Source organism: Camponotus floridanus, unplaced genomic scaffold (genome assembly GCF_003227725.1).
Source record: "Camponotus floridanus strain SB8 unplaced genomic scaffold, Cflo_v7.5 scaffold444, whole genome shotgun sequence".
In the NCBI taxonomy this organism is placed as follows: domain Eukaryota; kingdom Metazoa; phylum Arthropoda; class Insecta; order Hymenoptera; family Formicidae; genus Camponotus; species Camponotus floridanus.
Genome location: NW_020229597.1, coordinates 1 through 22488, shown reverse-complemented (window position 1 = coordinate 22488; position 22488 = coordinate 1). Strand labels below are relative to the sequence as shown.

Here is a 22488-nt window from a genome sequence, read left to right as displayed (position 1 = left end):
AATTGAAGATGACCTTCATGTGACCTTCAAATAACTCTTCAAGGTCAAACCAATGGTACCGTCTTATGTCCCCCTAGAAACCATACAACTTTTGTCTGAAACATTTTTCTCTTTCAAGCTTGGTTTTCGAGATATTCGATTGGATGGATTAAAATGGGACACCCTGTATATATATACAGGGTGTCAATTAAGTCCCGGGACGGCTGAATATTTTCTCATGTAAGGTATTTTTGAAAAAGGTCAAGGTCATTTCTGAAGTAATTTTCAATGAGGAATTCAACGGTGACCTTCAATTTGACCTTGAGCTTGACCTTCAAGGTTATTTGAAGGTCAAAGTGTTTTTTTTAAATAGGAACCCCTATTTTTGATTGTATATTCTTATAGCTGACCTCGAGAGCTTTCCAAAACACTATAATAAAATATTTTTCCCTCAAGCATTTATCGAGTTATGATGCTTCAAATCATTTCTTAATTTTACATAAACCGTAAAATATCTTGTAAAATATTCACTTTTCGATTATTTTACCTTAATACTTTTATGTACAAAATAATGAGAGGAATCAATTGGCGTAAAGAAAAGATATAGTTGTTTTTAAGAAAAAATATGGAATTGTTAATTGCAAATTACATATTTTTTCTTAAAAACAACTATATGTTTTCTTTACGCCAATTGATTCCTCTCATTATTTTGTACATAAAAGTATTAAGGTAAAATAATCGAAAAGTGAATATTTTACAAGATATTTTACGGTTTATGTAAAATTAAGAAATGATTTGAAGCATCATAACTCGATAAATGCTTGAGGGAAAAATATTTTATTATAGTGTTTTGGAAAGCTCTCGAGGTCAGCTATAAGAATATACAATCAAAAATAGGGGTTCCTATTAAAAAAAAACACTTTGACCTTCAAATAACCTTGAAGGTCAAGCTCAAGGTCAAATTGAAGGTCACCGTTGAATTCCTCGTTGAAAATTACTTCAGAAATGACCTTGACCTTTTTCAAAAATACCTTACATGAGAAAATATTCAGCCGTCCCGGGACTTAATTGACACCCTGTATATATATATATATATATATATATATATATATATATATGTAAATAGAAGAAAAAGATAGAAACGCCGCCGCGCGCGCGCGTACTTCCTTTCATTATTGACACATATATTATTATTACGATGTATATAATGACACACGCCCGTCGGGCGAAAGGGAATCCGGTTCCTATTCCGGAACCCGGCAGCGGAATCGCATACAATTCGGGCTCTCGTAAGAGTGTTCGTCGGGGTAACCCAAAATGACCTGGAGACGCCGTCAGGAGATCCGGGAAGAGTTTTCTTTTCTGTAGCGTTCGAGTTCCCTGGAAACCTCTAGCAGGGAGATAGGGTTTGTAAGGCGAAGAGCACCGCAGTTGCGGCGGTGTCCGGATCTTCCCCTCGGACCTTGAAAATCCAGGAGAGGGTCACGTGGAGGTGTCGCGCCGGTTCGTATCCATATCCGCAGCAGTTCTCCAAGATAAAGAGCCTCTAGTCGATAGAATAATGTAGGTAAGGGAAGTCGGCAAATTGGATCCGTAACTTTGGAATAAGAATTGGCTCTGAGGAGCGGGTCGTGTCGGGCTTGGTCGGGAAGTGGGTCTGGCTGACGTGCCGGGCCTGGGCGAGGTGAACAGTCGGCGTTCTCGCGTCGGTCCCGGGATCTAAGCTCGGTCCCATGCCTTGGCTTCCCGCGGATTTTCCTTGCTGCAAGGCTTCCGTGGCAGCGCGAGCCGTCGTGGTCGTTTTCTTCGGCCGCCATTCAACGCTCAGCTCAGAACTGGCACGGACTAGGGGAACGACTGTCTAATTAAAACAAAGCATTGCGATGGCCCTCGCGGATGTTGACGCAATGTGATTTCTGCCCAGTGCTGTGAATGTCAACGTGAAGGAATTCAAGCAGGCGCGGGTAGTAGGGAGAATAGGTCGGTTCTAATCTGCTTTTTCCACGGGTGCGAGAGAGAGGTCTCGTAGAGCGAGAGAGATAGAAAGATATCTGAGGGGCAGGATGACGGCGGCGCGGGTGAGCGGGGGAGGGGGGTAGGTAGGGCGAGGGGAGCCGTTCGCCGTCGGATGGGTAAACGGAGGATCGTGACGTCACGCGGAGGGGAGGGCGAGGGGGCGGCGGGGCGAGGAGGAGTGGTCGGTGGAGGGGTTCGGCGCGAGAGCGAGGAAGAAGGCGAGAGAGCGAGGGAGAGGGAGAGAGAGCGCGCGTCCCTGGTTACGGCGCGCGCGCGTCCCTGGATACGATGCATCGGAGAATCTCTGGACGCGGCGCGCTAGGTGCGTGCGATAAGCGGCGATTGCCCCGTCGAACTCGATGCGCGAAATAGAGATAGAGTCGACGTTAATAATAGAACGGATGTGTTCGACGTAAGCCTGAAAGAGATATAATATACGATTTATATAAAGTACGATTTATATAACGTATGATTTTATATAATGTATAATTTACGATGTATATTAGATTTATTTCGAGGAGGAGGGAATTCGTCGCAAATCGAGGAGAAACGAAGGTGATGTAAATCGAGGAGAGAGAATAAATTACTAATATTGTAAATTAATATTGTAAAAATTTTTTTATTATATCATGAAGTTACATGCTTAGATACATACGTCGAGAATAATATAATATCGTATAGAATATATACGTATAGAATAATAATAATATAATATCGGTACTCGCGATCGTATCGCCTCATTCGAGCGCAGTTATACGGTTCGAGATCGCGATACATTTATTCGTCGCGCGTAGCGTTTTACAAATTGTGATAGAGTCCGAATAGCAGAGCGTGTAACTCGCAGTCGATCAGATCGTTCGCGTTGAAGTGCTCGTGCCGACGAATCGCGTCAGGAATATCGCCGGGGTGATCGGTCTCCGTCACGATATCTAGAAAACGCGATAACTTAACGTCTACGGTCTCGAGTACGCCGGTCAACGACGCGATGATGCAATTGACGCATAGCTCGAGAACGAATAGCGCCTTCACGGTGGAGTGCGACAGAGCGATGCGATTCTTCGGCGTCTCGAATCGCAACGTCTTCAGATTGTTTATCTTGCCGAATCGAAGCGTCACGGTTCCGACGATTATGGATGTCGGAGGGCGCGTCACAGCCTCATCCAAGTCGTTCTCGAAATACGGTAGTATATCGTTGCGCAGAGCGAGCAGATCCTTCCACATGTCGGGCGTCAGAGATATCTCCTTTCCATGACAGTCTCCTAGGACGATGTCGACTTGAGAATCACGCTTCACGGCTACGCCGATGTCGATGTACTTGTACGCCGTCTTGGTCAGCGGATATCGTCCTCCTAATATCCGAATCGGATGTCTCGCGAAATTGATCTCGCGTTTGAACAGCCAGTTTCTGTTTCATCTGTCGAGATCGGAGAAAAAAGACGATGTTATTATACGAAATAGTCGATCGAGGCGGAGATCGAGAGCGCTCGGGCGAGGTAACTCGCGAAGCGTCGCGCATACTCACTCTTCTTCGGTGTACAGTCGAGCTTTCTTGATCACGGGCGGAGTGTCGGAACGATCACGAGTGGTATCCTCGTTCTTGGCGGAAGCCGCGTAATCGTCTCGATGGTTAGGCGGGGCGACGAAGAGGCCCGTCATCGGCGGCGCCGACGGAGTCGCGGGCGTCGCGGACGAGTCCCGAACACTGCGGTACTCCTGTCCGAGTCCGGCGAACATGATCGGTCTCGCGAACACGGCTTCGATGTTCGTAGGAAAACACTGCGGTGGCGATGGCGTCGTTAACGTTGGTTGTCGCAAGGAGAGAGAGAGATTCATCGGAGACGCTCGCTTAGAATCGTACACGCGTTAATCGCGAGTATCGTCGGAAATGTCGCGCAACGATCGAGACGCGCCTTATATTCGTATATATTCGCGATCTCGATCATCGTCTCAATATCTTTATTCTCGACGCGCGCGTTATGCGCGTTAATTAATGCAGCGGAAGCGGTTTAGAACAGCGGTTTAGAACAGCATATTAAATGTAATCTTAACGTTAGGTTTCAGGATTTCCTGATCTTAGTTGTCATCGTCGTCGTCGTCGTTGCGCGGTCTTTCGAAGGACGCGTATTCCAGACGATACAGCTTGGAGACGAGTTCGCTCAATCGATGCAGAATGCCATCGGCTGGGCATTCTATTCCCAGTATGCTAAGATCGAAGAGACCGGCCGAGATTATCGCGTCGATGAACTCGCTGTACGCGTGATACTTGCGTTTCTTCAGAAAATAGAGATTACCATCGACGTGGCGGAAGGCAGCCGTTATCGCGGATAGTATCCCGGAAAACGTATCCCGCGGAGCGCCGTGCGTCGCGACGGTCATCGCGCAGTCGTTTATCTCGGCTATTTTATCGTCGTTGTATACGACGTAGCTGCGTCCGGCGTGCGTGTTTATCGCGGCGTTTATCCTAGCGTCGCGGGGAAATCCGACGTATTCGACGGATCTAGGCCATCCCCCTTTAAAATGAAAATTCGAATCGGCGAGGTAGACGTAGTCGCCGGCGAATATCGCGATATCGCCCGAGGGTCTCTGATACGTGGCCGATACGCGAGTGAGATTGCGGGGGAGGAACTTGAAGTAGTCGGCGAACGAGAATGGCGCTCCGTAGCGTCTCTTCCTCATATCGACGGGCCACACGTTGCGTTTACGCGGGACGTACAGGCGACGATTCATGATTGCGCTTCAAGGCGCATAGATCCGCGTTATCGGAGGGAGCGAGCGGCATCTTAACCGTCCTCGCGGTCATCGGCGGAGCCGCGGCCGTCATCGTCGTCATCGTCGAGGCCGTTGTCGTCGTAGTCGTCGCCGCGGTCGTCGGAGTAGCATCGACGATCGTAGGATTCGTCGTCTCTCTCGATCCGTAGAGATTTCGCACGTTTATGACGTCCTCTATGCTCAGCTTGAGCGGATATCGCCTTTCCTCCGCGTGTACGCGTACATGACCGAATCTTCCCTCATACTGTGAGTCAGACCCAGAGTGTGACCGATCTCGTGCGTCAGCGTCTGAAGGAGATACAGCCTGTCCGACGAGGGCCTGGTTAGCGTGATGTGCCACGGCTCCGCCTCGTCGACGTGCACCTCGGTCACTTGATTGGGCTCTCCCGTCAGAAAGAACGCGTGAGCGACGACCGATCCCGGTCCCGCGAACGGTGACGGGCACGAGCCCCCGTTGTCGCTGTTCTCGTACGCGTGAGCGCCGGATTGATAGGATATCAGTATATCGGGGCGCAGCGGGTCGCGCGAGAACGTCAAAGAGGATTGCTCGGACCACAGAGCGAACGCGCTCTGAGTCGTGCGCAGAGTATCTCTGTTCGCTAGTTTGAAGTTCCACGTGAGATGCGTCCTCGGTCACTTTCTCGCCAACGGGCTGTAAACGTGAATGTCCGCGACGCCGCATCGCGGCCTGCGCATGACGCGAATCGTTTCCACGGTCAGAACGCCGTTTACTGGCAGGCCGTAGTATTCCTGAAACAATGATAGCGCTTTGCTCAGGGCGGTCGCGTTGTCCAATAGCGACGACTGCTGATGATTCTCCTCATTCGTCGATATCGTCGGCGCGAGCGATAACGCGACGCGCGTCATGGCTCTCGTGAGGTGCTAGCGCGCGTGGGTCGGGACAGTAGCGAACTATCGCGCGCGCGAGTCATTTGGCGATACATCGCTCTCGAGAACGCGAGGAAGCGCCGTACGAGGGGAGGAGGAGTGGAGGGGAGGGGAGATACGCTCGGACGTGCGAGAAGGGCGATCAAAGGAGCGAACGTTTGTTTTAAAAAATAATTTTTTATTCGTATAAAAGTTGTTCTCATCTTACGCGATGAGAAAGCGACCTATGCGTAGTAATTGCGACGATGTTACATATACAGGAAGCGAAATGACAACGTTCGTTATATACTAAACCTATAAAACGATCTATGTATAGTAATTGCGACGATGTTACATATGTAGAAAGCGAAATGACAACGTTCGTTATATGCTAAATTATACGAAAATTGCTGGACCTATAAACGACTTATAAAAACGATCTATAAAAATGATTTATAAACGACTTATGAGATACTAAGTAGCGAACGATACGAACTGGATAAATTGAAAGTAATCGGGCTCTATCGCTCTCAGTAGCGGTCGACAAAATCTAAAGGAGCGTTTAAACAACGCTTGCAGGAATAATGCGAGCCGAGATCGGAGGAAAGGCGCAGTCCTTCGGCGTTGATACCGGCGAGACGTCTGAAATATAGAAAGCGTAGTATTAATAAATCATATCGAGATACGCGAAGCGAAAGTTTGACGCGTTAGACGAAGAGAGAGATATGTACGTATCTCGATTGAAACTCATCGTCACTCGTGTGGGCGAAGCTCATTTCGTCAATTGGGCTAATATCCCCGCACCACATTTCTATGAAGGATTCGTTATCGAAGAGATGTTCGGTTTTGATCTTATTATCTGGAACGAGTGGCTCCGAACAATCTTCTTAAACGAAATATGTCGACGAAGATATCAGGCGAGTGTTTCTCCCATAGCTTGTGAGACGGTTTGTCGCACTACAGTAAATCCATGTATATGCGGTGCGCCCGTCTTCTTCTCTGTATCCAACACCGGCGATATATATTCACGAATCCCCCGATTTCGACTTCCTCCTCGAACTGTAAAAAAAAAATGTCACGCGATTGACGACCGTCGTATATTTCCTCGAAGGAGAGCGAAAGAATAAACGACGATGAAAGGGTATTCACATTCCACGTTACCGCTATTGAGGATAGCGTTTATGAGTTTCCTGATATATCTTATTTTTCAGGCCGTCATCCACGCGAACATACTTCCTTGGAGCATTCTTTGTAACTTTAAAATTTCGTCGTCCATCCTTCGCACAAAATAACACTTATAGCGCGATCGCGAAACTTGGTCTGAGGAAAAAACGGTCTTCCGACGTTAATTTATACCTGCGATATTACTATCTCAGATTTGTTATAACACCGTCGAATGCCCGCGCGATACTCTAACGCGGTGTGAAAAATAACGCGGAAATATAACGAGGTAATGAGGCGCGATAAATTCTCGATTGCTTCGGAGGAAGTGTGTGAAAATGCGTTTAACCGCGTACGCGCGATACGAGTTAACGTTTATTCGTTCATTAATATTTTTTAATTATTTTAATATTATTTCAATATTATTTTAATGATAATATTTTATTATTAATATTTTATTATTAATATAATTTTTTTTCTTAGTATTAATATTATTTTTTTTTAGTATTAATATTATTTTTTCTTAGTATTAATATTATTTTTTCTTAGTAATAATATTATTTTTCTTAGTATTAATTTTTTTCTTAGTATTAATATTTTCTTAGTATTAATATCTTCTTAGTATTAATATTATTTTACTAAGTTGTAACGGTGCACTCCGATGCACCGTTCCGAATTCCCGGCAACGACATCAGCCGCAAGCTGCCGCCCGGTAGAACACCCGCCGGGCAGAGGCAGGGGCGCGGTGCGCCCACATTTTTAATACTTTTCAAAGACCGGGGCCGTTGAAATCAAAGCTCTTAAACGGCCAAGAATTGTCGAGCGAAGCCGACGCGGCCCGACCGACCGACCGGCGAAAACCCGCGCTCGGCGCAAACCTGAATCCCTCCGAACGGGCCCGACCGTACCGTACCGCAATTAACCCGTTCGGAAGGGGTAACACCGCCGCGCGCCGACGTGGGTAATTAGCCGGTATAAAAAGGCCGTATTTCGGCGTATAGATTCATTCTCCTGTTCCGCTCTTAAGCCGTACGCTCGAGAGAAATTACCAAGCACCTAAAACCGGCACTACCGCCCCAATCAAACAGGTCGAGAGTACTCAGCTTGAGCCGAGAGTTCTCGCTATCACGTGGGGTACTGCCTCCATCCGCTCCTCCACATCCCGGATGGCAAAACCCACGGAAGGTGGAGTTCAGAGCCGCCCCGATCGAGAGTTCTCGAGGCCAGCTATTTCAAAATACGATCCAGAATTATCAGCGCGATATTCCCGTTCGCGGAAATAGCGTATTATTTCACGGAATCCACCAGCTTTTTCTCCGTACACGGAATTCCCGGAACGACGGGATTTCCCGCGCAAGAAACGCGGCAAAAACGCCGTCAAAACAACGCGAGGTCTTCGACCGATTCTGAGCGCATATCCGCGCGCGTCAAAACAACGTTTTTATACACGCGAATTATACCAGCGGATACATTCGGTTTACGAACCGCAGTTATACCGGTGCATTTGACCAACTGCATTTTGCACGCGCATTCAGACGTTTATACACTCGAACACGCTCACATTGACACGCGCATCGCAGACATTTATACTCGCAACGCAGACATTTATACACTCGACACGCTCACATTTATACTCGCAGCAAGATACACACAACTTGTACACGCGCATTCTATCTGAATAAATCAGTTCTTTTTTTTTACTCACAATTCGCTCACCATTTATTACCCAGAATCCGACGAGTTTATCCGCGATCTAATCACCGGAAAATTGGAACGTTACAAAGTATTATAATGATACTTTTCTAGGTAGACGATAAATCGGCGCGCGATAAAAATACTAGTTGTTAATACGACGAGAGTACGCGTAAAACTAATCTACGATGTGGGAAATGCATGAGGCGCGATAAATTAACCGCTAATAAGTCGATAAGAGTACGCGCAAAACTAATCTACGATGCGGAAAACGCGCGAGGTGCGCGACGCGTCTCTGTTTGCATATCGCGCAATAGATAGCGTCTCTGTTCATATGTCGCGCAATTGATCGCGTTTCTCCAACCACCAGTTGTGCAGTTTGCACACGTTTTCCAAGGCGCAATTCTTCGAGTGATAGCCGCAGCGATAGACGCGAGTCGCGGCTAGCGTTCGAAGGGGTCCGATATCCTCGTAATCGGCGTCGATGATCTCCATCGTCAGATCGAGTTGTTCCGCGACCTCTCCCGCGATGTCGGCCAGCCACTTCTTCTTCTCGAGACCCTTGACGTAGATCGTCACCGCGGCGTTCGACGCGAGATCCCTCGACGCGCGATATATCGCGTCGCGAACGATCTGCTTCGCGTGCCTATACTCCACGTGTCCGTCGGTCCAGTGAAATTCGTGGTGATTAAGAGTCAGCCAACAGGCCTGCGACTTCTCGCTCTTCGTCAGCAGATTCCACGACATCGGCGCGCGAAAGACGTGATGCGTCAGATCTCTGCCGTTCGCGAGTATCGCCATCTCCTTCGTCACGAATCGCTCGTTGACGACGAAACCCTGCAGATCGACGAAGATCGGCGGGGCGATATCGCACGCGATATCGCTCGCGACCGTCGTCGCGGTCATCGTCGCGAGATACTGACGTTTATTCGCGTCTCTCCCCGATATCTTCGCGATTTCGAGTTTCCTCTCTCTCCCCTCCGGTCCGACGTGTCGTCTTACAGGATCTTACGCACGACATTCGTCAACGGATTGTACTCCACCACGCGATCGTGAATGATTAGACAGTACGCCGTGGTGTTAGAAGGAACGTTGTCCTTGCAGCGAATTCTAGACGAACGTCCACAGTGGCGCTCTTAATCACTTCGTTTTGGCGGGAACAATCTATCACCGCAAGCGGGCCGCAGTATAGAAATTTGTTCATAGTCAGGAGCGTCTCGTCGCTCGCGGATCCGTAATACGTTCGTCGAAATCTCGCGTAGGCGTCGTACAGTACGGCGATCTTGTTCTTATCGAAGTCTAAATTCATATCGTCGTACGGATAGAAGTCGGAATTGAGATACAACTTTACGTTGGTCAGATTGCACGCGTCGAATCTGGAAGCGTCCTGCGACAGGACGTTCTTCCTTCCGGTCTGCAACGCGAAGATGACGTAACGCGGTTTCTCGAGCTGCGTTGCCGCTTTTACGGCCCACGAGTGTTTGGTCGTGCTCTGCAGGAGCGGAAACTCGTAGAGATCCCACGAGCGAAAGAGCGCGCTCAGGTATCTGCCGCTGTTCAACGTGCACAACAGCGATAATTTATTGACGTCATTCAGCACCACGTGCGGCACGCGCCACTGTATCTTCGCGAGCTCGACTCTCGGTTCGAATTCCTCGCGCGATATCAAACAATTGTTGTCGTTTCGCGCTCTTATCAGAATCAGCTCGTGACGCGCGTTGATGACGACGCGCCTGTAATCCTCGCAGAAACCTAGCAGCGTGTCGAGAGGAACGCAGAAGTTGAAGTCGCCCGTCGACGCGACACCGCTCGGTCCAGTCGCGAGATCCCATCCGGCGTTTTTCAAGATCTTGCCTCGTTCGGCCGTCAGCAAGGCGTAGTTCTTGATCGTGCTGGTTATTCCGACGTTGCGATTACGATAGATCTCCACGCCATCGAGCTCGTAACGTATCTCCTCGGACATAAAGGCGACGCAATTGTTCACGAGCCACGCCGGCGTCGAGGACACGGACGGCTCCTTAGAGGCCGAGGCAGGCTTACCCGATTCGCCGTTCGACGCGGGCGGCAGATTATTCTTTGTGTGTAGTCTACCTTCGACGTAGAGAAAACTCTCGCACGGCAGCGTGTATAGATCCTGCTGTTGTATGGGTATTCGTATCTCGTCGCTGTATCCGAAAGTGGTGTTGGCGTACGGATTGTACGTGTGACTCTCGATCTTCATGATGCGATCGTCGAAGAAGGGTTCCCCGCCGATTCTCAGAATGTCCCTCATGTCGTCGAACTATCGCACGGCTCTCGGTACGACGAAACCCATGGATCGCAGAAAAGCGACGTTGGCGGCGGACAATCCCCCGACGCTCCTCTCTCTTGAGCGCGCGACTCGAGTTCCCGCGACGCGATCACGGTCTCCGCCGCTGCTGCCGCGATGCGAAGTCGCGACGCTAGATTCACGCACGACGAGCATCGCCCCGTTCCCTCACCCGTCTTCGCGTCTCGCCGCGCGCTCTCTATCGTCTGCGTCGCACGTGCAATCGAAACGAGATCTCCTCGCCGCGGAAATCGATCAATCGACCGTCCTGATCGACGACGCGCAGCGATACGTCGGTCACGAGTCGCGCGATGACTGGCAGATAAATGATCTGCCACGGGATCTCCGACACTTTATATCCCGGCGGGACGTTCGGCGCGAATTCGTGTATCGCGTGGGCGGATCTCCCGTTCACGTACGCGCCCGTCGTCAGATTGCACTCCACGCGAATCGTGTTAACCGCGATAATGCTCACGGGCTCGTCGGACGAGTACCATTTGTTCGGCCGCAATACGCGAGACTGAGAGAAACCTAATAACGATCCGATATTGTTCGGTTTGGTGAAATTAATTCGGTACGCGCATTTGATTTCGCTTCTCATGGTATTGTCGTTACCGCGTAGCGCGAGAACGCGATCGCCGCTCGCGTCCTCTGCGTCCTCGACGTCGTACAGATATTCGCCGTCGTCGCCGTCGCTGGCGCCATCGCCGCCGTCTCTCCCTCCGGTACTCTCGCTCGGCGGTCTCGCCGTCTTCGAAGAATCGCGGCTCTTAGGTACGCGCTTATATCGCGCAGCTCGTAGGATCCGATCGGGATCGCGATCGTCTCGTCGTTGTCGTCGAAGTAAAATTTATTGTTCGAGGATTTCACGTTCGGAATCGTGTTGTAGGTCTCGAAATTGGTCAGGCCGAGCTCGTAATCGTCGTTGCTCAGATCGAGAGGCGGAAAGTAACTCGCCGTGAGAACGTTGCTTCTTCCGGTCAGCGTGAGAATCAGTGACATGTTGACGCGCTCTATCGCCGTTAGAGACCGAAGGGCTTCCTCCTTCCTCCTCCCCAATCGACTCGTCGAAGGAAGCGCAGGCATAATTGTCCGCAGACGCTCTGATCGTACGTCTGCTGAGAGTCGCGATTGTACGCGATGCGCGTGTCGCGTCCGAGATAACGCACGAGTTCTCGAGGCGACCGAAGATTGCCAAAAGCGTCGAAGTAGATAGCGTCTTTTCTCCTTTTAGCGTACGCCACCCAATGCGTGCCCGGTCCCGAGTGGTCGTCCAGATTCACGATACCACTCTCGTCGCGACGAACTCGCGCCGGCAACGCGTCGCGCATGAAGACATCTCTGAAGTGACGGACGCGAGCGCGCTTGGTCGGGCTATTCAACTGTTCGTTCGTCGTGACGCCGATCAGAGCTACGACGTCGTCTAACGCGCGAAAAGGCGCGACTTTTTTTTTTCCTCCCCCTTCTAACCGTTCGTCCGCCTCGTCTCGCGATGCTTCCGCCGCGCTTGTAAGGCGCGAGATACAAACCGCAGCCCTCCATCGCTCGATTGTGTCGTTGCAGCTCCTCCAATTGTCGACGCGCGGCCTTACTGTCGTTCACCATCTTCGCCACGCCGGCCGCTCCACGATCAGCGATCCTAAAGCTCCGAGCGCCGGCAACAGCGGCAGGAAGCCGCCACGTTTCGCCGCGGGAAGAACCCGTCCTCTCGTCGTCCTCCTCCTCGTCGAGGTCGTTCTTCTCTTGCCGCCGCCGCCGCCGCTCTTTCTCGCGCCTCTTCGCGTTCCAGCCATACCCATTCCTAGTTTCGTCTTCGCCTTCATAGCCGCCCATACGGCCAACGCCGCCACTCTCTCACGGAGAGTCGAATCCCCGGCCCAGATACGCTCGAACGCTCTCGCTCCGAGCGCCCGATCCGCGATGTACCGATTGGCGAGACCGTCGCTCCGCGAATAGGCGATGTCGTGCTCGCGGCAAGCCGCGTCCAGCGGATTGACGCCTCGATCGCCTCGCGCGAGCCGCTTCGCGAGACGAGTACCGGGACCGCAAAACTGATATCCCGGTATATGTAGTTCGAACGGAAGAGCGTTTATAGTTCTATCTGCGAGGGGGTGGCGGGGCGAGGGGGAGCGGACGGAAGGTCGTGACGTCACGCGGAGGGGGAGTGCGAGGGGGAGCGGTCGCGAGAGCGAGGGAGAAGGCGAGAGAGAGCGAGGGAGAGAGAGAGAGAGCGCGCGCGCGTCCCTGGATACGGCGCGTCGGAGCGTCTCTGGACGCGGCGCGCTAGGCGCGCGGGATAAGCGGCGATCGCTCCGTCGGGCGCGAGACAGAGATAAGGTCGCCGTCGACGACAGAGCGGATGTATTCGACGCAGGCCTGGAAGAGACGTAATATAAAATATGCGATTCGCGCGACGCGCGATTTATATAATATTTATATAATAAGTAGTGAGACTATGTCAGTTCTAACTCAGGTCCTCTCAGGCGGTGTGAGGCGCGAGGGGAACCGCGGTGCGGGGGGAGTGACGTCACGCGCGGAGAAGGAGGAACCGCGGCGCGCGGCGGGTGACGTCACCCGCGGGGAAGGGGGATCCGCGGCGCGAGCGATGGACGAGGGGGTCCGCGAGGTGAAGGGGGATCCGCGGCGCGAGCGATGGACGAGGGGGTCCGTGCAGTGAAGGGGGATCCGCGGCGCGAGCGATGGACGAGGGGGTCCGCGCAGTGAAGGGGGATCAGCGGAAAGAAGACGGTGGTGTGAAAAGGACAGCGCAACGTATGGAAAAGGAAAAGGACAGTGCAAAGTGTATGAAGAGGACAGTGCTACGAGTGCGACAAAGATGGCGTTAACGTGGGACAAGGACGGCGTATAGGTGGGAGAAGGACGACGCAAAGGTAAGTGAACAACGAGTATATTCTAAGCGAAAGAGAGAGAACGATAATATCGAGAATAACAACGCGTGCGAGAGAGAACAACGCGAGTGAGAGAGAACGCATATGAAAGAGAGAACGATAGCGCCAAGACGACGTGTACAAGAGAGAGAACGATAATATCGCGAGACTTACAATTAGTGCGCGTGCGAGAGAGACAACGATACCGCGAAGACAACATGTGCGAGAGAGAACGATAATATCGCGAGACTTACAACTAGCGTAAGAGAGACGCAAGGATGGGAACGCATGGAGAGGTGCATAAATAATTAGATTTTTTTTTACATCAAAATATAAAATATAAATTTATTAAAAATGTGTGTATTTACAATTGTGTGTGTGTGTGTGTATGTGCTTAAATTATGATTAATATAATAAGAATAATAAAATATAAGAAATAATAAAATTTAAAATATAATTAAGGGTGCAGGGGGGCGGGGTGAGACCGCTCCTGGAAAGCTAAGGGAGTTTAAAGCTCCAGGAAGTTTAAAGGGTGATGCGCCAGGCTGAGGAGGCGTTGCGCCGGGCTAATGGGAGACCGCTTCTGTAAAAGAAAAGATACATATTTTATTAGATTTTAATAATTTATTTTAGGATACTTCATGATATAATATAAATGGTATGTTACGTATTACGTATTAATATAATGGTATGTAATATTCTCCATTCTCGTCTATATGCAATACTCTCAATTTTAATTTTCGCACAGGTTTGGATTCGCATATCTGTTTATCCTCTCGTTGACTGTTCATGTACTCTCGTGAACTCTGAAATTAAACATAATAATTGTAAATGTTTTAAATTTATTACACATCAACAAAAATATTTTTACCTTCAACGTTTCCAAGCCTTCCCGTAGCTTATTCTCACGATTATCTTCTTCTATCTTTTCAATCTCGTGTAGTAGTTCAAGGTTTTCACGTAGTCTATTTCGAAAGCATTTTAATATAGTGTGATTGAGGTCCTTCGCATTTATACAAAATCTTGCATCACATTTTTTAACTCTATACACACAAACATCTCGATGTTGGAGAAATGTCCTCAACGAATTTGTGCGGGGTTTTTTTAAGCCGAGCTCTTGATGTCTTATAAATTGCACAACTGAAGTTTTCAGATTTTTCTTCGAAAATTGTTCCCGCTCTATTTGAAGTAACTCTTCAACATCACTAATCAGAAAAGGGGTTTCAGGTTTTCTCTCTATCGCATTTTCCTCTTCAACAGAATCCGTCAAATCATCATCATCTATATCTTCATCGTCGATGAAAATTACGTCTTCTTCGACCATTGCACTAACGTAACACACAAGACTAATGAAACGCAAAGAACAATGAAAGAAATGATACTCTAGTGCAGCAGACTCCTCTTCATTATATATCTTTTTAATATCTCGCGTCTCATCTACCTCAGCATTTCTTTACATCTTTGGCGGAGCGTGTTGAGAAAAAATTGTCGACTATTCTTATTCGTATGGAAGGAAAGAAATAAAATCATAGATTGAATAAAAATAATTATTTATTGCGCGCATCGTAAAGAATATCATTTACAGCACATGTTAATAATTCGCAATTGATCAATGATTCGCTGTCAAAGACATCACTCTCGCGTATCGTTTTTATAGCATCGCATACAGTAGTAATATTATTACGTTGTAATACAGTTTCAAATTGTTTAAATTTTTCATTTACGAGATATTCTCGCATAACCAATTATGCATATGATCGATACAATTTTCAAAATTAAATAAATGTAATAATGTTTCTGGTTTCATGTACAAAGAATTTTCGCATAATGTGAGTTTTACAATTTTCGATTGATACATTTCAATCGTTAAATCTCCAATCCTTAATGGGGGAGTAGTCGATTGTAGAAATTGTTCAACGTCTGCTTGCTTCCGCATCAACAAATTCCACGTTGAAAAGGGCAACACTATTTGATTACCTCGATTATCGCCGAGAATCAGTTCCACGTACGATACAGCTCCAACGCTTAATCCAATGTCCAAATACTTGTACGACGTCGGGGTTAGAGCGTACCTTCTTCCAAATATGCGAGCCGCACGACGAGGCTGAATACTATAAAAATATAAATAATTAGACAATAATATTAAAAATCATAAAGTAAAAAATTTTTTAAACGATTTAAACTTACGTGTCGCATTTTTGCTTCTTACACGGTGGAGTTTCACCGTTTCGAATCGGAACGTAGAAATTCATATTTCTTCAGCGGTGAACCTTTCACACGCGCGATTGATGCAATACTGCAATCGTATTAGAATCAATATCATTTCAAATAGTATCCCAAATTATGATGTAGTGGGGATTATTGCTGACGCAACATTTTAATTTCCTCCAAAATTTTGTCGCGACGATGTACGGCTGCGATGACATCATCATCTTCGGAACAAAGAATTAGCTGAATTTGCAAAAATCGAGCGCCGATGTACGGCTGCGCCTGATGCAATCACGTTAAAATTATTCAAATGTACGTGACAAATAGTGAAAAAATAATTGCCAAGGTTAAAATGTGTATCATCTCTAGACAAAGATTTAGCTGAATTTGCTAAAATCAAGCGTCGATATACGGCTGCGCTTGATACAATCGCGTTAAAATTATTCAAATGTACGTGACAAATAGTGAAAAAATAACCGCCAAGGTTAAAATGTGTATCATCCCTAGACAAAGATTTAGCTGAATTTACTAAAATCGAGCGCCGATGTACGGCTGCGCCTGATGCAATCACGTTAAAATTATTCAAATGAATGTGACAAATAGTGAAAAATGACCGACAAGGTTAAAACATGCATCATCCCCAGACAAAGATTTAGCTGAAAGCGCTAAAATCAAGCGTCGATATACGATTGCCCCTGATGCAATCATGTTAGATTTTTCAAATGTACGTGACAAAACGTGAAATTATCAAGGTCAAATTGCACACGGTACTACGGGGAATTTTTTGTAAGATGAAATCGTTCTAGAATGTTCGATGATAAAACAATGCATGAGACGATATATAAATCATGATAGAGAGACGCACCCCACCAGTAGCTAAAGTGCATCAGGACAGTCATTAGAAACGCTAAATTTTGCAAGTGTACGTTAGCAATATGGAGGAGCAAATTTTGAGAAGCAAGTATTGAGGAGCAAGTTTCGAGAACAATCCGCTTTGCTTGATTCGTTGGAAAACTACATTGTGTGGGAGCAACGATGCGACGAGTACATCGAGTCGCTGGAAGAGCAAAGTCGAATCAAACGGCCGCGATTATCGATTTCGGAAATCGACAATCACTGATTGCTCGGATCGCGCGCCTCGAAGGTTTGAAAAATTCGGTACGTGGACGTTTCGTACACGTGGGTGCCGGATGTAGTGCGCGTCAAAATGCACTTGTGTGGCGCGAAATTGATACGGCGTTCGAGAGTCGCGTATCGACTGGTGCGGTGATAAACTATAATCACATCGAACCACGCCAATTTCTCGATGACGCCAAAAACATTGTGTTGGAACATGTGCAGGACGCTTTAAAAAAACACAACAGTGTAAAAGTGAACACTATATTCAACGGCGAATTTGTGTCGGGTGATAAACACGCGAATAAAAGTGTGAATACGAGAAACTATGAACTCTTTCGCACATCCGATTTACGCGAGTGGTACGAACGGCATGTTATCGAGTCCACCCTAGCGTCGCTAGAAGAGTTTCAGGAACGCGATAGCGGGTGGGCTTTGTCGCGAATACTGAATTTGACTGTAAATATTAACAAGTACAATCCCATGCGCGCGGGATGTCACATTAAATTGCCGCGGGAGATTATGATGAAGAGAGCGGTGGTTAACGTGCAATCAAAGGACAATGCGTGTTTCGCGTGGGCAGTGGTCGCCGCTCTGTATCCCGCTGAAAGGAACGCGGAACGGGAATCATCGTATCCGCATTACGCGACAGTGCTGAATCTCCGGGACATTGAGTTTCCAATGACTGTGAATCAGATTAAGAAATTTGAACATGCAAATGACATTTCAATCAATGTGTACGGCATCGAAGACAAAAACATTGTCCCGATACGTCTTTCGGATCAGAAGTGGGACAAGCATGTGAACCTGCTGTACATTGAAGATGACAACAGCGTGGGACATTTCGCTTGGATCAAAAATTTATCCCGGCTCGTAAATTCACAACTAACCAAAAATTATCACAAGAAATATATCTGCGACCGGTAAGTGTATTTTATATTATTTGAAAATTATAATTTATATAAAAAATCTTATGATAAAAAAAATTTTTTTTCTTTTACAGATGTCTTCATTATTTTTATTCAGACGCCAAGTTGCAGTCGCATACGATCGACTGCGGAAAGCTAAACGATTGCGCTGTCCGATTGCCGAGCGACAAGGACAAGTGGCTCGAGTTCAGTAACCCTAATCGGAAGGAGCGGCTTCCATTCGTGGTCTACGCCGACTTGGAATGCGTTCTAGCCAAGAAGGAAGAAGAAAAATTATATCAACATCATCAAGTATTTAGTTTAGCTTATTATGTACATTGTTCGTACGACGACTCATTATCGGCGTATCATTCGCGTCGTAGCGCCGATTGTTTAGCATGGTTCGCCGAAGACCTTAAAAATTTGGCAATTCGCGTTAAGAATATTTTAAAAACAAATGTCCCCATGGTAAATTTAACGTTCGAAGAGTGGGAGAAATTCCATAGCGCCACTCGTTGTCATATATGCGAAAAGCCGTTTGCGCAAGACGATACACGCGTTCGCGATCATTGCCATCTGACCGGGCGGTACAGAGGTCCTGCACACTCAAATTGTAATCTAAATTATAAAGATTCTTTTTGTATTCCGATAGTGTTTCACAATTTATCCGGTTACGATTCTCATTTTATCATCGAGGAAATAGCCACAGCGTTCGAAGGGAAAATCGAGTTATTACCGATAACCAAGGAAAAATATATTTCGTTTACCAAAAGTGTTGATCTTAAAGAAGAAGAAGAATCAAAAAATCAAATAAAATTACGTTTCATCGATTCATACAAATTTCTCGCATCGAGTCTCGATAAATTGGCATCATTTTTGGACAAAGATAAGCTTAAAATTTTAAAATCGGAATTTCAAAATTTATCAACAGAAAATTTCAATTTGTTAACGCGAAAAGGTATATTTCCGTACGAATACATCGATTCCGTCGACAGGTTGCATGATACGTGTTTACCACCGCGCGAATCGTTTTACAGTTCCTTGACTGGTGAAACTGTATCCGAGAGCGATTACGCGCACGCCGAGAACGTCTGGACACGATTCTCCATTCGGACGCTAGGCGAATATAGCGACTTGTACCTCAAAATTGATGTCTTGTTATTAGCCGACATTTTCGAAAACTTTCGAGATAAATGTATCGAAAGTTACGGACTCGACCCCGCGTATTACTATACTCTCCCCGGATACACGTGGGACGCCATGTTGAAGCATACAAAGATCACGTTCGAGTTGCTTACAGACATCGACATGGTTATGTTTATCGAACGTGGTATACGCGGTGGTCTGAGCCAATGTTCGGGTAGATACGCTCGCGCTAATAACAAGTACATGGAGTCGTACGATCCATCGAAACCATCATCGTACTTGATGTACTTTGATGTAAATAATTTGTACGGATGGGCAATGTATCAACCATTGCCCTATGCTGATTTTCGATGGGTCGACGATGTGTCAAATTTTGACGTATCATCCATCGCGCTAGATTCATCTACGGGCTATATCCTCGAAGTGGATCTCGAGTACCCGCAACATCTTCACGATGCGCACACTGATCTACCGTTTTGCCCAACACGCGACAAACCACCTGGCAAGCGAGAATTCAAGCTGCTTGCAACGTTATACGATAAGAAGCGTTACGTGATACACTACCGCAACCTGCAGCAATGTACGCGGCACGGCCTTCGTGTAACAAAAATACATCGAATTTTACAGTTTTCTCAATCTCCCTGGCTTCAAAATTATATAGAATTAAATACACATTTCAGAACGTTGGCTAAAAATGATTTCGAAAAAAATTTATACAAATTAATGAATAATGCGGTGTTTGGCAAAACGATGGAAAATGTGCGCAATCGTGTCGATGTAAAATTATTAACAAAGAGGGACGGTCGGTACGGCGCAGAGGCGATGATCGCGAAACCAAATTTCCACAGCAGAAGCGTTTTTTTCAGAAAACTTAATCGCTGTGGAATTGCGTAAACTCGAGGTGAAATTCTACAAGCCGATTTACGTGGGTATGTGCATCCTCGACATATCCAAGACATGTTTGTACGAATTTCATCACGAGTATATGGCGCCAATGTATCGCGACAAATGCCGGGTAATGTACACCGATACAGACAGTCTCATATATCACATCGAGTGTGCGAATGTGTATGAGAATATGAAGCGTGACATTGTTAGATTCGATACGAGCGATTATGCGGTGGACAATGTGTACGGTATACCGCTTCTAAATAAAAAGGTGCCGGGTCTGATGAAGGACGAAAATAACGGTGCCATAATGACCGAATTCGTCGGGCTCAGAGCAAAGATGTACGCGTTACGAGTGAATGGGAAAAAGGATACGAAGAAAGTCAAAGGCGTCAAGAGCAACGTTGTCGCGAGAACGATAACGTTTGACGATTACACGCGGTGCTTGAACGAAGAGATTGAAATGACGCGTCAGCAGTCGTGTATACGATCTAAATTACACCAAGTATACACGATCCGCGAGACGAAAATTGCTCTGAGTCCGTACGACGACAAGCGATATATCGTACCCGATACCACCGATACGCTACCGTGGGGACATTATCAGATACCGTTGTAAATAAATCTATATTTTGTTTATTGTATATTTTGTACATAACCATGTATATATTTTGTACATTTTATATTATATATTTTTATATTTATATATAATATATATATATATATATATATATATATTTTATACGCATATTTTATATGTTTCAATAAATGTTTACAACACATTATTTTTATGAATCCAAGAGTTGTATGATTTATCCATTCCCAGTCATTTCACGTATACGTCATTACCCTTTTTTTGCAAAATTTTTTCCACGAGATATACGTCGGGATTGGCGACGCGTTGTAACTCGTATTCGTAGAATCTTCCAGCGACGGGATTTCCCCGCGAATCTTCGAGTATGAATGTCGCGGAATTAGTTTTCTGCACCTCGATAATCTTAAAAAACTTCGGTCGTCCAATTTGGTGTGAAACCTTTTTCAAAGATGGTCTTGTATTTGCTCACGCGTACCGAATCGCCTACTTTAAATTTTGCCGGAGCCGCAATTTTTATGTTGCTGTACACCGTATTTAAAAGTTTTTCGGCGATCGTCGGAGTGACGTCGACAGGTCTCATACCGATGTTTTCGCGTATTGTACTATGCAACGAGTCGAGATAGCTCATCGATACATTTATAATTTCCGTTCAACGGTCATTCATTACCGTTCGATGACCGTTCGACGAGCGTCCGTTTCCGTTCGACGGTTATTCGTTTTCCGTTCGATGACCGTTCGACGAGCGTTCATTTCCGTTCGATGGCCGTTCAATTACCGTTCGATGACCGGTTCGACGAGCGTTCATTTCCGTTCGATGACCGTTCAATTACCGTTCGATGACCGTTCGACGAGCGCCCGTTTCCGTTCGACGGTTGTTCGTTTTCCGTTCGATGACCGTTCGACGAGCGTTCAATTACCGTTCGATGACTGTTCAATTACCATTCAATAGCTGTTCGACGGACGATCATTTCCGTTCGATAACCGTTCAATAGTCGGTCGATGCTCCGAGCGATAATCCAAATTTATTAATCGACATTTCGGTACCGAGAACATTAACCGAATGACACGTAGCGTCGACGCATAGTTTAATTTATAATAAGGTCGGCCTCGTGATGTTCTTCAATAATTGACAAGATTTCATTGTCGCGACAATGTTCTCGGTACCGAAATGTCGATTAATAAATTTGGATTATCGCTCGGAGCATCGACCGACTATTGAACGGTTATCGAACGGAAATGAACGTCCGTCGAACAGCTATTGAATGGTAATTGAACGGTCATCGAACGGTAATTGAACGCTCGTCGAACGGTCATCGAACGGAAAACGAACAACCGTCGAACGGAAACGGGCGCTCGTCGAACGGTCATCGAACGGTAATTGAACGGTCATCGAACGGAAATGAACGCTCGTCGAACGGTCATCGAACGGTAATTGAACGGCCATCGAACGGAAATGAACGCTCGTCGAACGGTCATCGAACGGAAAACGAATAACCGTCGAACGGAAATGGACGCTCGTCGAACGGTCATCGAACGGTAATGAATGACCGTTGAACGGAAATTATAAATGTATCGATGAGCTATCTCGACTCGTTGCATAGTACAATACGCGAAAACATCGGTATGAGACCTGTCGACGTCACTCCGACGATCGCCGAAAAACTTTTAAATACGGTGTACAGCAACATAAAAATTGCGGCTCCGGCAAAATTTAAAGTAGGCGATTCGGTACGCGTGAGCAAATACAAGACCATCTTTGAAAAAGGTTTCACACCAAATTGGACGACCGAAGTTTTTAAGATTATCGAGGTGCAGAAAACTAATTCCGCGACATTCATACTCGAAGATTCGCGGGGAAATCCCGTCGCTGGAAGATTCTACGAATACGAGTTACAACGCGTCGCCAATCCCGACGTATATCTCGTGGAAAAAATTTTGCAAAAAAAG

General features: G+C 46.8%; 1 protein-coding gene across 1 annotated transcript; it reads right to left on the bottom strand.

Annotated features, from left to right (window-relative positions):
* Positions 1-9544: 9544 nt before the first annotated feature.
* Positions 9545-10756, bottom strand: LOC112639061. Its single transcript, XM_025411884.1, has one exon. It carries the CDS (start codon positions 10754-10756, stop codon positions 9545-9547), a length of 1212 nt encoding a protein of 403 aa, XP_025267669.1.
* Between the last annotated feature and the right edge of the window lie 11732 nt (positions 10757-22488).

Bases quoted from the DNA above. Each gene is read 5' to 3' on its own strand.
- LOC112639061 (XM_025411884.1), bottom strand. From the start codon at position 10,756: ATGAGGGACATTCTGAGAATCGGCGGGGAACCCTTCTTCGACGATCGC.